The following is a 14,681-nucleotide window of genomic DNA, read 5'->3' as shown; positions in this document are numbered from 1 at the left end:
TTTGAATTTTATCCGCCAAATGGTCAGTCATTTGAGACCTCACTCGGCTGCAAACCCTTTTTTCATCTGAGTTGCTCATCTGGACCCACTCACATTGTTCGTGGTGGAGTGTAGAACGCAATATATCGCACATCTACAGTGTGGTAGTATAATATATAATGAGAAAATGGCAGTTGCGCGCAATTGTCTGTTTATATTTATACTTTGTTTTTTTACGGATTATTAATTGACCTTGGAATAAGAGTGTTAAATTTTGGAACTGCGGAACAAGCCCCGAATTGACATCACTGAATAAAATCGTTTGCACTGAGAAAGTACAATACTGAAGACACTGACTCTTACAACTGATAATAAAGAATCCATGATCGAGTGTTAAAATTATTCCATCATTTTCTAATTTCTCATCGCCCGAAGTTTCAACTGTCCTGAAAGAACCACCAGAGTTTGATAAGTTCACATTTTTTCGTTGGACAAATTTGCTTTTTTGTTTCGTAACCTGTACGAAGCACAAGTTTTGGAATCTCCAACATTCAACTGTCAACCTTTGTTTGTCAACATTGTAACATCATCATGTCATGTTTCCACTGAGAATCAAGAGCAAAAGGATCAGGATTATGGCAGACGAGGTGCTGCCTGCCAGCCTAGAAAAACTTGAAATTGATCGATTGTCAACAAGTTGTTCACAGTGAGTTACTATTTTTCATATTTCTCAACCGTCATCCACATCTACGTTTCCTGAATTAGTTTAAACATTCGCAAGGAAAATTTCTAATTCTTTAATATTGTAATGAAAGATGCCTCCCTCAAAATTCCACGTTTCCCTTGACTCAAGGCATACATTCTGGATGACCTTGTGTCGAAAACGATGAGTCATCCGAGGCTGGTTATGTATACGAAACCCTAAATTACTGTTAGCAAGAAGCAAGAAGGGCAAATTGTTCATTAGGGAGAGGAATAGGCCACTTGCTGGATGATTAAAAGAAATATGCATTTCGTCGGATATTAAATTATTAATCCGTAAATTGAAGTTTGAAGATGCAAATTCTTACATAAACACCGAACGACATAATAAATAGCTCAAATATAGGGGGAATATTTTAAAAAATAATTGTAGAAATATTTCAGTCCTAAGGAGCTAATTTCTTGACCTTTTGAAACCGTAGGAGGTAGCGATGGGAGCCGAGACTTTAAGGGATATATGGGCCGGCAATTTTTATTGGGGTCTTTGGGACCACAGGGGGCAATACTGCAATTAAGAGGGTCTGGCCCGTGAGGCTGTAACTTCTCTAGAGCAGTAATTGTCAAGAAAAATCTTACAGTAAATACAAGGGGTTTGTGTAGAAATTTTCTCATGTTTATTTCCAGACAATTACGAAGAAACGGAATTCAGGGCGACTGCAGTAATGCCTAATTGTCATTTCGTATCGTTAATCCTATTAGGTCAGGGAATTAGGACCTCCAACCTACTTTACGAATATTTAACAGAAAATATGAATTTCAGAGATTAACTTTTTCTGTGAATGCTTTGCAACAATACAAATAACAACGTTTCCCCACTCTTGTTGACAATATTTCCATATTGCCTAGCATCTAACGCTTAAATATTGATTTCACATTATGAGAATGAGACACAAATAATATTAACACGAAAAAAAAATTGGTCTTTAGCAGGAGCAGGAGCAGCACTGGAAGTATGGAGGAATCCAAGTCTTCAAACCCTTTCCGTTCAATCGCCCGTGATAAAGCCCAAAACACAAATTATCTATTCAGGAGAAAATCAATGCCAAATCGACCAACACCAAGTTACATCAGTCCACGGGGTGTCAAACCAACGACGAACTTTAAACCATCAAAAAGTGATAAAATTATCGATCAGCCAAAAAAGAATAGTATAATTAGAGAAGCTGTTCTTAAACTCAATCATAATGAAAGTCCAAACGTTTTGTGTGAATCAATTACAAGTACAATGCTTCAGGAAACATGTAACATCAGTATTTGGAGTAGACGAAAGAAATATTCACGTACATTTGGCCATCGTTCGGTGACAAAAGACTTTAAAGCACTCAATATCAATAATGAACGAGTAGTTAAAGATGATACAAGTTTGAATGAAAGTTATAATTCTAATAGTTTTAAACGCGCTAGAAGCAATACTATGCCAAGTTTGAGGAGCGCTTCGGGTGGTGGTAGTAATAATAGTAATGAACCAACTTCATCAACATCTGGCCAATCGACAAGCCCAAATACATGCTCGGTGCAAGCAAGAATATCACCACCTTGTGACGTTACCATCGATGAGCTTGCCAGTTACTTTGAAGAATTCGTTCATATCCCAAAGAAAATGTCACATATGGCCGAGATGATGTATATTTAATGTACAATGTATTATGTACCACTTATTTTCATTTTTCATCATTAATTTACGTCCATTGATTATAAATTATCTACGCAAGAAAATTCAATCTCGTAATTTCTCGTTTCTCTCATGGAATTCATTTGTTCTTCCTCAAAAGAAAAAATTATTCACTATCTCACATGCACTTTTGAAATAATATCGATTGAAATCATTTTCGTCTGTGAACGGGTCGATCTTTATCGCTCTAATGTCAATGGCACGGTATCATATGTCTCCCTATCATTGAGAATTGTCTATATTTTTTAAAACCAAGAGAGCAACTCATGAAACAAAAATGAAGATTCATTTGTCCGTCATTGAAAGCCTCAATTCTATCACAATAATGATGAATTGTCAGCAAAATTGTCATGATTGGTTGAAGTATTATACATAATATATTTAAATATTTAATTTGCATAAGCATTTTACGACAATGGTAGGTAATTAATACAGCGATATACAAAGTAATCATTAAATTACTCCACAAATACAGTAATAAGCTTTGGTACATGAACAATCGTGATGAACAATCGTATTCTCTATGAATTATTTGTTTCTTTGTCAATCCATCAGGAAATATATTATGTTTATCATCGAACCGTGTGTAATGGCAAATTATGGATTGGTTCTGACGACAATTAATCCTTGAATAAAAATATTCCTTCTTTTTTTTCTACTCTTCGCTTCAGTGCGGAAAATATTCTGGTGAATCAGTAATGATGAGATCATCTGGACGTCAATGTCGTGGGGCCCGTACAATTTGAAAATTCAGTATCAAAACTTTGAGGTGTGTTTGCGCTATATCACAGATTTGGTGAAATCTTTCTTATGCCGAGCCTCACGACACTTTACAAACTTTTACTCTGTTATTATTTTTTTCATCTGTCTGCTGAGAACACTGATAAAATTACTAAATTGATATACATGCAGATTTTTCTGCATTTTCACTGAAATGTCAATTTCGGGAGAGTCACAGGGCAAACTAAAGTATGGCATGATACTGATTATCTTGGCACGCGAATCGAAAATTTTTCAGTCGAATGCAAACAAACTCAAGGATCATCATTGTTTGTCCTTCAGTCAAATTTCTCCTTCAATTCACTGACGAAACGGTAAAAAGTATCTAGCCCATTCACTTTACAAAATTTTTTTAATGGAAATTCCGTGAGCTTCGTTATATTTAGAGATATTTCTAGAAAATTCACACGGAGCTGAGTCAGCTTGAACCGTTCTACCGTCTCATTCCTGAATTTACTGCACAATCGTGTCCCTCAAACTGTCAGCACTGTCGTATTAATGGTGATTTATAATTTTGACATTTCCATCAAAATTCAGAGGTAACAACGATCAATTGTCGACATCTTGCTATCTGGGATTTATCGAGAATAGAACGGGGGGGAAAAACTCTCCTCATTTTAAATTCAATATAAGAAACTACAAATTTCTTACAATTGGATATCAGTGCGGGTCATACGTGGATAACGTTTCGGTTGGTATAAAAACTTTTATAGAAAAAAGTGGTTGGACGTACACGCTACGAACTAATTATCTTTTTAAAAAAACATGACAATGGCTACTTCACAATGTCAACGTTGGAAATTGCATTATTTTTCCCTCTATCATCGATGAAATGGAAAATATCGTTAAGATTATCTTAGTTTTCTAACAACTGTAAAATTCAAAATAAGTATTTTACCGGGAGACTTTACTGGTAAACTATCTGCTGCAGAGTCTTTCCTTTGTATATATCAAACTTGTTTCCTGTGATTTCTTATGTATTATTTCCATTCCAAAGGGAATTCTACTTACATACTATACCTCTATGAAAATTTACAATTTTCCCCTTAATCACCTGGTAGATCTAACATTTTCTTCATCTTAATTTCAAATTTATTACGTTTTTTTAAAAATTCTTTTCGTCTCTATCAGGGCTGGTTGCGCAATTATGTACTGATTATCTCAGTAGCGAAGCAGTAAAACGATTTATGTCTAGATAGCGATATCAGCTCCTAAAGATATAAACAAAGCTGTAACAAAAGTTTTTGTTTGCCACCTCTCCGGATATTAATTGAAAACTGATCAATCGTGAAATTGACTTAAATCTATTTACCACTGTACGCCTCATTTTAGGGAGGAAGGGTAGGGGGATTATTTTTATACGCAAATTGCTATAAAAAAACATGAATTATCTGCAAAATTGTAGAATAAGCTCGACAGTTGCGGGTGGAAAATTCGTATAATTGCCAAAAAATGTCTGCAATTGTTAAATTTTTCTAAAAGTGATTTAGTCAACTACGAAATGAAGCACAAGTTTCCTTCTAGGCATCAATAAAGCTCTTGTGTGGAAATATAAATGTATTTTACTGTCTACTCAAATTCTAGGCTGGGACAAACCGTGATAATGGCAACAGTTTTTAAATTTGTTCGATACAACCAGCCCTACATCTCGCACCTACGCCCTTACGGCAGTCACTTTGGATTGTTTCGAATTTCTGACATAGATTGGCTTCTTATTCGATTAATTTATCAAATATATTAGTTATTACAGTGCTGCATTCACCCCGAAAACAGAATTCGATTGTTCAGTGAACACTGAAGATTTAGGACTTCGGAAGGTCTAAGACAAAATATATTTGTGAATATGTCTGACAAAGAAATTCTAAAAGACTGTAATACGCCTTAATTTGTAGCGCAACTCATCAGAAATTGTGTATTGGCCACTTGGAATTTACGAAGATCGTTTTCGGGGTGTATACACCTCACTAACTGCCCTAAAGTAGGAAGTAGTTGACGCGATCGCTCCAGCTGGTGACGCTAGCCCACCCCTTCGAGATAGAATACCAATTCCCCCTTTTTTTTGTTTCTTTCAAAATTTTCACATCGTACGACAAACAGTGTTGGATTGAAAACGCTCTTGGTCTGATCCAAAAGGATCAATACCAACTCCAACGTACCAATAACAGCTCGCCTAAATTCGAGGGCCAGTCTAACGAGCGACTAACAACATGCCTCTACTCTTCCCTATCAAGTCAATCATCGTACAGATCGAGATATATCACCTCTAATTTTGTATGAGTTCATACATTAATATAGTATTCTCGTCTCTCAACGTTTATATATTATCGATGAATTTTAAAGATATAATGCTTGTAATGTCAGAGTGAACAGCAGCACGTCTTACCACTACGTAATCATTACCTTCTCTCAAGTATTTTCACACCTGAAACGTAAGTTCACTCTTTACTTACAAGCAGGACGTATACAAAGATAATCCCTGGAAATTACCAGAGCTGAGGTATTTACTAGATTGAAAATCAATAAGGAACTTGTGTCGAACCCTCGTAAGGTCGTGGAGGGCAAGGTATTTATTTTTTTTATCCTCAAAAAGTAAGACTTCATTTTATAACACTCAAGTGAAATGGAAACGTCAAATCAACTGCTTCTACTCAAAAAATATTATCTAAATATGTCGATTTAAAATACATGAGCTCTAATAATTTCCCAGGTTACCTTTGCATTCCCTAATACAAAAGTTATTAATATTCTTGTTCACGTGAATCTGATGGTTATTTTGGTTTTCATCTACCATAAAAATGTCCTCATGGGATATTACAAAATTGTAATGATTAAATTTTAGGTATAATCTCCACTTCTTTCCTGTGTAACCTCATATTAATCTCAAAACTCCAAAATTTTCGATTGAAGAACACGTCTTCAACAACCGACATGTGACAATCATAAAATTCCGATGATGGAATGAAAACGTGGTCATGGCACTCATTTATACATAAAAATGTGGATTCAACAGTCAAACTCACGAGAAAAGCCATTAACCCTTTGAAGCCAAGTGCGCTTTGTTGAGCGTTTTGTGACAGAGAGTTAACGACATTTAGTCTGCTACAAATTATTGGCAAAGACCTGGCAGTGTTTTTCCAAAAATTTTTTTTTTCGATATCAGAAGGAATATAAATATAATGTTTAAGAGGTCTCGGTGTAAACTCGAGGTATCAAATATTATCTATCTTCTCTTACAATATTTTCTTTGTCATCGTCCTCTCTTTTTTTTTTGTTCAACAATAAATACCGTAGAATTCCATGGCACAATTAAGATGAGCTGGATGATAATGAGCATAGTGCGGCATCATTTGTGCCGGCATCTGCGCCGTGTATCAGTCCGTTGGTGGTTCTAGGTAAGGTATTTCACTTGTCACATTGAATGACTCGAAATAATGATTGAGGAACTCGAAGGTGGGTCGCTTTTCGGGACAAGCATCCCAACATTGTAACATCAGACGATAAATGCTATCTGGCAGTGGCTGACCCGGTGGTTTTGGCATTCTGTATCCTTTGTCAACTTGCTCAATTACTTCCCGTCCATGCATACCTTCGGCAAATGAATAATTATTAGTATTCGTTAATGATAGGATAGCTGCCTTAATGTACCTCGTTCAACTACTTTACGGTAGAATTGATAAACGTCATTTACCTGGATAAGGTACTTGTCCGTAAGTAAAAAGTTCCATGAGGAGAATTCCATAAGACCAAACGTCACTCTTGATGCTAAATCTGCCATATACTATGGCCTCCGGAGCAGTCCATTTAACGGGGAATCGACTTCCCTGCTTAGGACAGTACTCGTCATCTTCAATTACCCTAGCGAGGCCAAAGTCGCAAATTTTAGCTTTATTCTTCTCTCCGATAAGGACATTTCTAGCGGCCAAATCTCGGTGAATCAATTGTTTACTCTCCAAATGTTCCATACCCGATGCAACTTGTGCAGCGATGTAAATTAAATCCTCAAACTGCATGTACTTTCCATCACCAGTTCTGAGGAAGTCTAATAAACTGCCGTTACACATATATTCTTGTACAATGTAAATAGGCTCTTCCTTGGAGCACACGGCATACAATGCGACAAGATGTCGATGTCTGAATTGTTTCATAATCGCTGCCTCCTGAAGGAAGGCTTCCGTTGACATTGTTCCTGGCCTCAGAGTTTTCACAGCTACTTCAATTTTATCTCGCCATTTACCGTAGTAAACTTCACCGAAGTTTCCATGACCGAGTTTTCGGATTAACTGAATTTGACTTCGATTAATTTCCCACTTGTCTCTGAGCTCTGGCCCGAGATCCCACATATCCGGTTGAGGCTTTGGACATGGTTTCGACAATACGTGGCATAAACCGAGAGCATTTTCTGCGAATAAATGATAATGCTTGAAAATCTCATTTTGGATTCACAAAGTAGGACTTTGGATCCACTTTCAATGAAGTAATATTAATAAAATATATACTAACTGCTGTAGGCCATTACTAGTGCTGGTAACGTCGGGAACGTTTGATTAGTAGCGATGAAAAATCCACCATTGTCCAGTGGCTTTATTTTGTAGTGTTTCACGTGGTGTCCCCTTCCCTCCTCCCAGTCTTTGACAGAAAGGCTGTAACCCCGAGGATTATGCTCGCTCGGCCTCACAAGGAAGGTTCCACGTAGATTCTCGTCGACGAGGAGCAATTTTCCTGCCTCCTTTCTCGAAACGTTTTCAAAGAACCAGCTATGCGAGAACAAGGGAAGAGAAAAAAAATTAATTACATGTTCACCATTGCTGTCATATGAGGGGCAGGAGAAAGTACGTAACTGTACAATTTTTAGGGCACACTCGATAAGTTTAAAAAATTTATGGACTATCCTGGTGAGATTTATCATGCATTAAAGATCAATAACATAGGTTTAACAATCAACAATTAGTGCAAAAAATAGTTGAGAACTTTCCATCGTTGCAATAGCAATTATAGTGTATAATAGCAATTTTTAAACCGATTTATTGCTGAAAGTAAATCTCTAGAAATATTTATATAAAGCATGTGTAAATTTCCTTGTAGTCAGTATATATATTTGACGGATGATTTTTTTTTAAAGCACCCTCCTCTTACGGAGGTTGGGGATGGAAGAAAGGGGAGACTTACTCTTCACTCTCAACAGAACGTTCCACTGCAACGAAGTTCCAGGGGATGAGGCCCTCTTGGAGGGTCCTCAGATGTAAGACTCTCCACCAGTCTGGCTCAGAGTCATCCAGGACCTCCATTTGATCGCCTTTTACAAAACTCACATCTGTACTCTCCCGCGCTGTATAATTATACAGTGCCACAACAATTTTATTTGTTCTTGGATTGTGGACTGAAACAATAAAAAAATATTCTTTTTATTTCAACCTTCGTAGACAGAATTTCTTCATCAGCACGTAGTGAATACAGGTGAAAGCAAATTTTAATCAAATAAAAATCTTCATTAGAAGTTTGAACAGTTAATGCAAAATAATATGTGAAATGAAAATTAATATAAATTCATTAAGAAACGGATTAAATTATAAACAAAAAATAAAAATACAAACTTGGTGAGACAACAACGGGTGAGGTTGAGGTAAGGGGTTGAGGTATCTTACGCGGTGTATGCCTCGGTCGTATTATATCGGCCCGCGCTTGAGCCCTACTCTGATTTGGATCAGCTGTATATCGTGAATCCATCGAGTTTCCATTGCTCTTGGAGCTGAGGGCTGCCTCAGTTTTTTTATTATAGACTGTAAAATAAAGGTGGACCATTAATCACATGGAGATTTTTCAAATGGAGAATTTTTTCCAATGAAATTAAAAAAGTTCCAGCACTTCTCCTATTTTTCCCCTCAAATATACTGGACTCCATGTAATCACAAAGGACCTTAAAATCATAATTACCTAGGGGTTGAGGATCCTGTCTCTTACTGCAACACTTTCCCATGTTTGCAAATTAAATCACTCCTCAGTAATCAGAAAGGTTCTCTCTCCTTGTAGAACTCGCTCACTTATCTAGTTGATCTTGGGATGATTTCACCCACTTTTATGTTTTATCTGCCCACTAGGATTTCACGTCCCTGCTGGGCTCCCATCGCGATAGATTTCCTCCTTCGCTGTGGAGACAAGTTATGATCTATCTCAAGACTGCTCTCATCGTCAATCTGACTGCCCTTCTAATTTGCTACTCTGCGCTGGAAAAAAAATAATAACCGTTGCATATAAATAGGAGAAACTCATGATAATTTAGACAAAATTTCGAACAAGGAAGAATAGAATCACACTACATCTGAACAGTTTATAGTCAGCAAGGAGGAGCAGGAAACTCATGTAGAGAAACGATAAGATTCTAGCGAGAGGCTGGTAACTCCACAAATTACTGGACTGCATGATTGCACATCAACGAAGAAACTAGATTTCTATAAATCATCGGAAATTAACGCATTTCCATCTCCGGTGGTAATTGTTAATAAGTTGAAAATCACTGAGTTACTCCAATTTAATTCGATGATCAGTATTATCCCCGGGCTATCGACTCGGTCAACCTTAGATGCTCTCAAGGTATAAATTTCAGGGAAAGCGAAACCACACTGTCCAACAACTTTCCGGACATCCATATAAGGAGAATAATTAAGTAATTATAACTGCATAAATTGAAGGAGATAATACTGGAAATGAACATATCACTCGGGATAATTTCTCTCACTCTCTTCCTCACTCGTTAGTAATAATGAAAGAATGTAATGCTCTTCATTTCTAAACTTCCTGTCTCTGTTACACGAGCTGGCATTAAAGACATTGATATTTTCCTGCCGATTCATTTGCAACAGTGTTTTAAGTACGTGATTCCAGAAAAAAACTTTCACTCCACTGTTTTCCCTTTCATAATGAAGCAACAGCATTGTGTCAATGCATTCGTTGATATGCTGTTACTACCAATTTTCTCGTTACAACGCTTTCAGGTGAATTTTTTGCCTTTTTTTCACATCGTTCAATGCTCTTTCAACTCTATCATTAATTATTAATTATGATTTTTATTGAGACTGAGTCGACTAGAGAAATGCGGTATTGAAGGAATGAGCAATTGGCGGAAATAATTTCTTTGCCAAAGTTTAAATTTGCGCTCAGGAGGAAATAAGTACTGGAAACCTGTGTCAGAGGAAAGAATACCAAGACCCCTGGCCTGGATGGTATTCTCAACGTCGCCCTGAAAATAGCCATCAACGCATTGTCAGCCTTACGCTCAGACAATCACCACGTCTGTCTTCAGGAAACTGATATTCATGCCAAGTCGAAGCAGAAGACTCTTCATCCTGCTCGAATGGTTTAAAATACCGAAGGAAAATCTTGAAGATCTCCTTTAATTTTTTTCGAATTTTCTTTAGAATCCCGTCTTCGTTCCTTCTAAAAAGTAGTATAATTTATTTAAAATAATTTCCTGTTGAGGTCTATCCGATTTTGCACGAATGAATCACTACATCTCTCGCAAAATTCACGAGTGGAAAAAATATTTCTACTTCACATCCGCTACCATAAACTCGTAGGTTCATCCCCTAAAAATCCAAAAATACCATGGATAATAATTAAGCAGTGACAACCATAAGAAAGAGTGGCACCCCTCCGCCTGAAACGACTAGCAGAGAGTAGTGAATTTCCGGGGATGTCTTCACAAATTTAGAATTGAGGATTCCCCAGCGTGGCCAACTCGTAAAGGAACTGAGGAGGACGCGAAACATGTGTTGTTCGTTTGTCCACAATTCGAGACGGCTCATATAAGTCGAAATATCCTTGAAGAGGAAATCTTCCCTGAAAAGCGAAAGGGCCCTGTGTTAGCAGGGTTCCTGTTGAGAAGGTGTGATTTTTCTAGAGACTGTTCTTTAGTCCGTTAGTCCCTCGGGTACGAGGTACATACGTCGTATGTCTTTGTCTTTTTTTTAAATTAAATATCAAAGACCAACATCTTTGACCTAGTTCATCATTCGCATTTTCTCGGCTCGAGGGAATAATATTCTACTCTCCGACACGAAGCAAAAATTCTAATTAAAATCATGCGCTTCCCTAATTTCTACCTGAATCGCATCTGAAAAATCACGATAACATCGCTTGAATTATCGAATTCAATTCCGCAATCATGCCGTAGCAGTTCCCTTGGAAACAATGAATATGACCTGTGGAATTCTGGAGAAGTTCAACATTTTCGACGACCCCCCTGCATATTGAGGTCATCGAATTTTTTCCTTTTATCAAACTTCAAACCAACTTGAGCCAGATCAATTTTGCAAAGGTTCATATCCAATCGATATTACTGAAAATATCCATTGTCGCCTATCAACAATCTCCCCAAATATTTTCCACCCTAAATATTTTCATCTCCAATCCTCCAACATTGTAATAATGATTTTCACATCCATGCAAATGATTCTTCTCTATCAGAATTGAGAAACTATTTTATGAGTAATAGGAAATGGACTTCCCTCATACCATTCCGGCCGGAAAGTTAATTTTCCTCATAAAAAAATTATGCAATATCGTTTTTAGTTTTGGAAAGTGCCAAATTATTCTCTAAAAAAATTATAAAGAATAATAAAAATTTCGAAGAAGTTTATTTCGCCAATTGGGTCGCTCGGGCAAAATGAAAAGGTTTCCGTATCAAATGTATTAAACAAAGACATCGGATTAAAAGTTATCCTTGTCTTACTCATCCAAGGAAAGCTGGCGATCGTGGTGCCATTACTGCGTGAACTGGCCACCGATCGACTAGCAACAAAATACTTGGTGGCGACGACTTGCCACTGTATCCGTATGTAATATGTGCGCACAAGTTTCCTCCTTCCTATCGTATATTCGAATACAGCTATAGGCGTGCATACGAAGGAGTTACCTTGATTGAATGGTGGAGAAACGGTACCTCCAGCATATCTCGGAGCAACTCTCTAGTTAATACACTTCTACCATAACCATAAGCCTCCGTTCATCCACACACATGTTTGCAATCATGCCCCTGGACTCAATAAAAATATCTGTAAAGTAGATAAATTTTAGAATTTATTCCCTTTTTTACATTCGCCTGTAATGAGAGCACAATCGAGCAGTGAAGTGTGAATTTCTGACATTGTCAGTAATAGGGTTTCAAATTACATGAATATGTGGAGGACAAAGCAATTGCCGGACGTTTATGAGAAATTCGAGTTTGATGATAGGATACAAAATAAAAAAATTAGTTAAAGGGCAATGGGATCGTTACCAGACCATTTAAAATGTTTAAAACAGCAGAAACCAACCATTTGAAGATAAAATAAGAAGGCAGAGAAATTCAATTGAGAAAGAGTTGAATCCACATTCTTTTAATATTAAATGTTGATCGTCGTAGTAGCTAAAAAAATCATCAAGATTGTCATTTGATTATTTAAGGAATATTCAATGGCTGATGAAATCCTTCAGGACTTGACGTGTTGATGAAAGAATAAATGTTTGTTAGTAAATAGCTCTAGCAGGCATTAACAATAACAAGGGGGTGGATTGGAATGACAAAAGATTCCTCTACGTGAGAAAATTCAATAGTGCTAGCGTTGATGTCACCCCATTTTCCAATTCTTTTGATTTAAAAATAGAAAAAGATTTTTTTCAATATCCAGCGTGGCGAATAGTCGAGCAGTTTCTCTCTATCGAAAAAAAAACGTGTATTGAATTTTTTATCTATAACAAGGATATAAACACAACCCGGAAGTGCTGATGTGCTTTGGGTAAGTGATTCCCGAACCAAATGATATAAAAAACACGTGAGGGATAAAAAATGAGAGGAAGAGCACTGCTCATTGTTCATTTATTCAATCAAAAAAAGACATCTCTTCACTTCGCAATCGAAATACAAGTTAATCGACTCATCACCGGAAATGCACTGCTAAGTATATCGTTTTTCGATTGGAGTGACTAATACATTACAGAAGTTTGTGATGGCTGAAGCCAATAATGGTGTATGGGACAAATGGACCTCCATTTTACCACGACATTGTTTTTTTCCCCTTTCGGCCAGTGTCTGTTACTTTCAATGCACAAATGAACATTCACCACAACATTAAAGGCAAATCCCTCTGTAGTTGTATCGAAATAAAATAAAAAAAGTAAAATTACCTCTCTTGTATTCATTTTAACATCACTCCGTTGATAATCCAGCTGAATCAGATGGCTGAATGGACTAGAAATAATCACGCACTGTATCCAAACAATCACTCCGAATATGAATCAGTTAGGGTCGAATACATCCAGTCGACTGGTCGAATGGAGATACACTTTTGGTTTGATGCACCATGAGACGATGGCCCAACTGTCAGTCACAACGGCTGATACACAGCGTGCCCACAATCACACATATTATTCCACTGATACTGAAACACACCGTGTATCCGTATTAGAAAGAAGGAAAGAATAATGACAGCTTTTAATGATGAACACAGATGCAGCGCAAGCTAAGGCTGCTCCAGCAGTGTTCCTGCGCAGCCGGCGCTGTACTATACCAGATATAAGCTATATCCACTGAGGCCTACAACCTCCCTTCTCATACTCTCGCCCCCCTCGGTCAGTCACCACTTTTAACGCCCACTAGGCATCACTAGACGCCATGCCCAGGGACTTTAACCCCCCACTTGGATGGATATGCGCAGCTACACGGTAAATCCAAGTGAATTAGAATTTCATTTCAACCCTAAATTGTCATTTACCACAGTTTCTAATTCCAGACATCCACGACATCCACGAAGATGCCACTGGGAGTTGCTGGAGATCTTTGGCTCAGTTTTTTTATGAAATTAATTATTAATACTATTTTCATGATTTTTCTTTTAGTAGTTTTGATTATTGTGGGACATTCAGTTGATGTCGGATTGTTGTTGGGAAGAACCAATTAATGGGGAAGGAATTAGGGGGTAATTTGTTGCTAGGCACGTGTGAGATTTTCTTTCTTGGAATGCTAGTCCCTCTGGTGTGAGTGAGACAGGAAAAAGCACGCTTACTGATTGGTTAATGATCAGGACCAGTGGACAGCCCCGATCTTGAAGAATGGGACTAGTCAAGGTCTATTCTGAGATACAGTCTCTCTTTCCATCGTGTTCAACCGTTACGCAAGGGGTAATGCACTGTTTGAAATATCTGTCCGAGAGTTCCTGTATCGATTTATCCTCTCATCCAATAAACGTGAAAATTAATCTAAGAGTTGGGGGGTTCACCGTGGAGTCGTCAACCAACGAGCTCGCTTTCGAATTTGGCGCTCGATTGTGGGATCACAGCGTTCTCTCCAGGGAGCCTAATAGGGAATTCGCATGGAGCTCTGCTCCGTTCTAATCATTAGAACGTGAATAACAGCTATACCCTGGGGGAGTGCGGATTCCGCCTGCGGTACACAGAGGTCCCCACTTACAGAAACCCTGTAAGCAGGAAGCAACCGTCGACATACTATTAAAGAAAC

The 14,681-nt window shown here is 37.6% G+C and overlaps 2 protein-coding genes across 5 annotated transcripts; one reads left to right on the top strand and one right to left on the bottom strand.

Moving 5' to 3' along the window:
* Positions 1–105: 105 nt before the first annotated feature.
* LOC135162808 (uncharacterized) lies at positions 106–2,993 on the top strand. 2 transcript variants are annotated; one of them, XM_064121677.1, is made up of 2 exons: positions 106–685; positions 1,672–2,993. In XM_064121677.1, the coding sequence occupies exons 1-2, from the start codon at positions 576–578 to the stop codon at positions 2,372–2,374; spliced, it is 813 nt and encodes a 270-aa protein (XP_063977747.1). In that variant the 5' UTR covers positions 106–575; the 3' UTR covers positions 2,375–2,993. The 2 variants fall into 2 exon arrangements, with proteins under 2 accessions (XP_063977747.1, XP_063977746.1); XM_064121676.1 differs by having other exon boundaries at positions 111–685; positions 1,669–2,993.
* Positions 2,768–13,703, bottom strand: Src64b (Src oncogene at 64B). Of its 3 annotated transcripts, none has more exons than XM_064121675.1 (8): positions 13,352–13,703; positions 12,102–12,240; positions 9,125–9,414; positions 8,836–8,970; positions 8,360–8,570; positions 7,694–7,947; positions 6,882–7,592; positions 2,768–6,779 (listed from the first exon to the last, which is right to left on the bottom strand). In XM_064121675.1, exons 3-8 carry the CDS (start codon positions 9,165–9,167, stop codon positions 6,565–6,567), a joined length of 1,569 nt encoding a protein of 522 aa, XP_063977745.1. In that variant the 5' UTR covers positions 9,168–9,414; positions 12,102–12,240; positions 13,352–13,703; the 3' UTR covers positions 2,768–6,564. The 3 variants fall into 3 exon arrangements, with proteins under 3 accessions (XP_063977745.1, XP_063977743.1, XP_063977744.1); XM_064121673.1 differs by having other exon boundaries at positions 8,785–8,970; positions 13,352–13,702; XM_064121674.1 differs by lacking the exon at positions 12,102–12,240 and having other exon boundaries at positions 8,785–8,970; positions 13,352–13,702.
* Between the last annotated feature and the right edge of the window lie 978 nt (positions 13,704–14,681).

This window comes from Diachasmimorpha longicaudata, chromosome 5 (assembly GCF_034640455.1).
Source record: "Diachasmimorpha longicaudata isolate KC_UGA_2023 chromosome 5, iyDiaLong2, whole genome shotgun sequence".
In the NCBI taxonomy this organism is placed as follows: Eukaryota; Metazoa; Arthropoda; class Insecta; order Hymenoptera; family Braconidae; genus Diachasmimorpha; species Diachasmimorpha longicaudata.
This window is presented reverse-complemented; position numbering and strand designations above follow the sequence as displayed.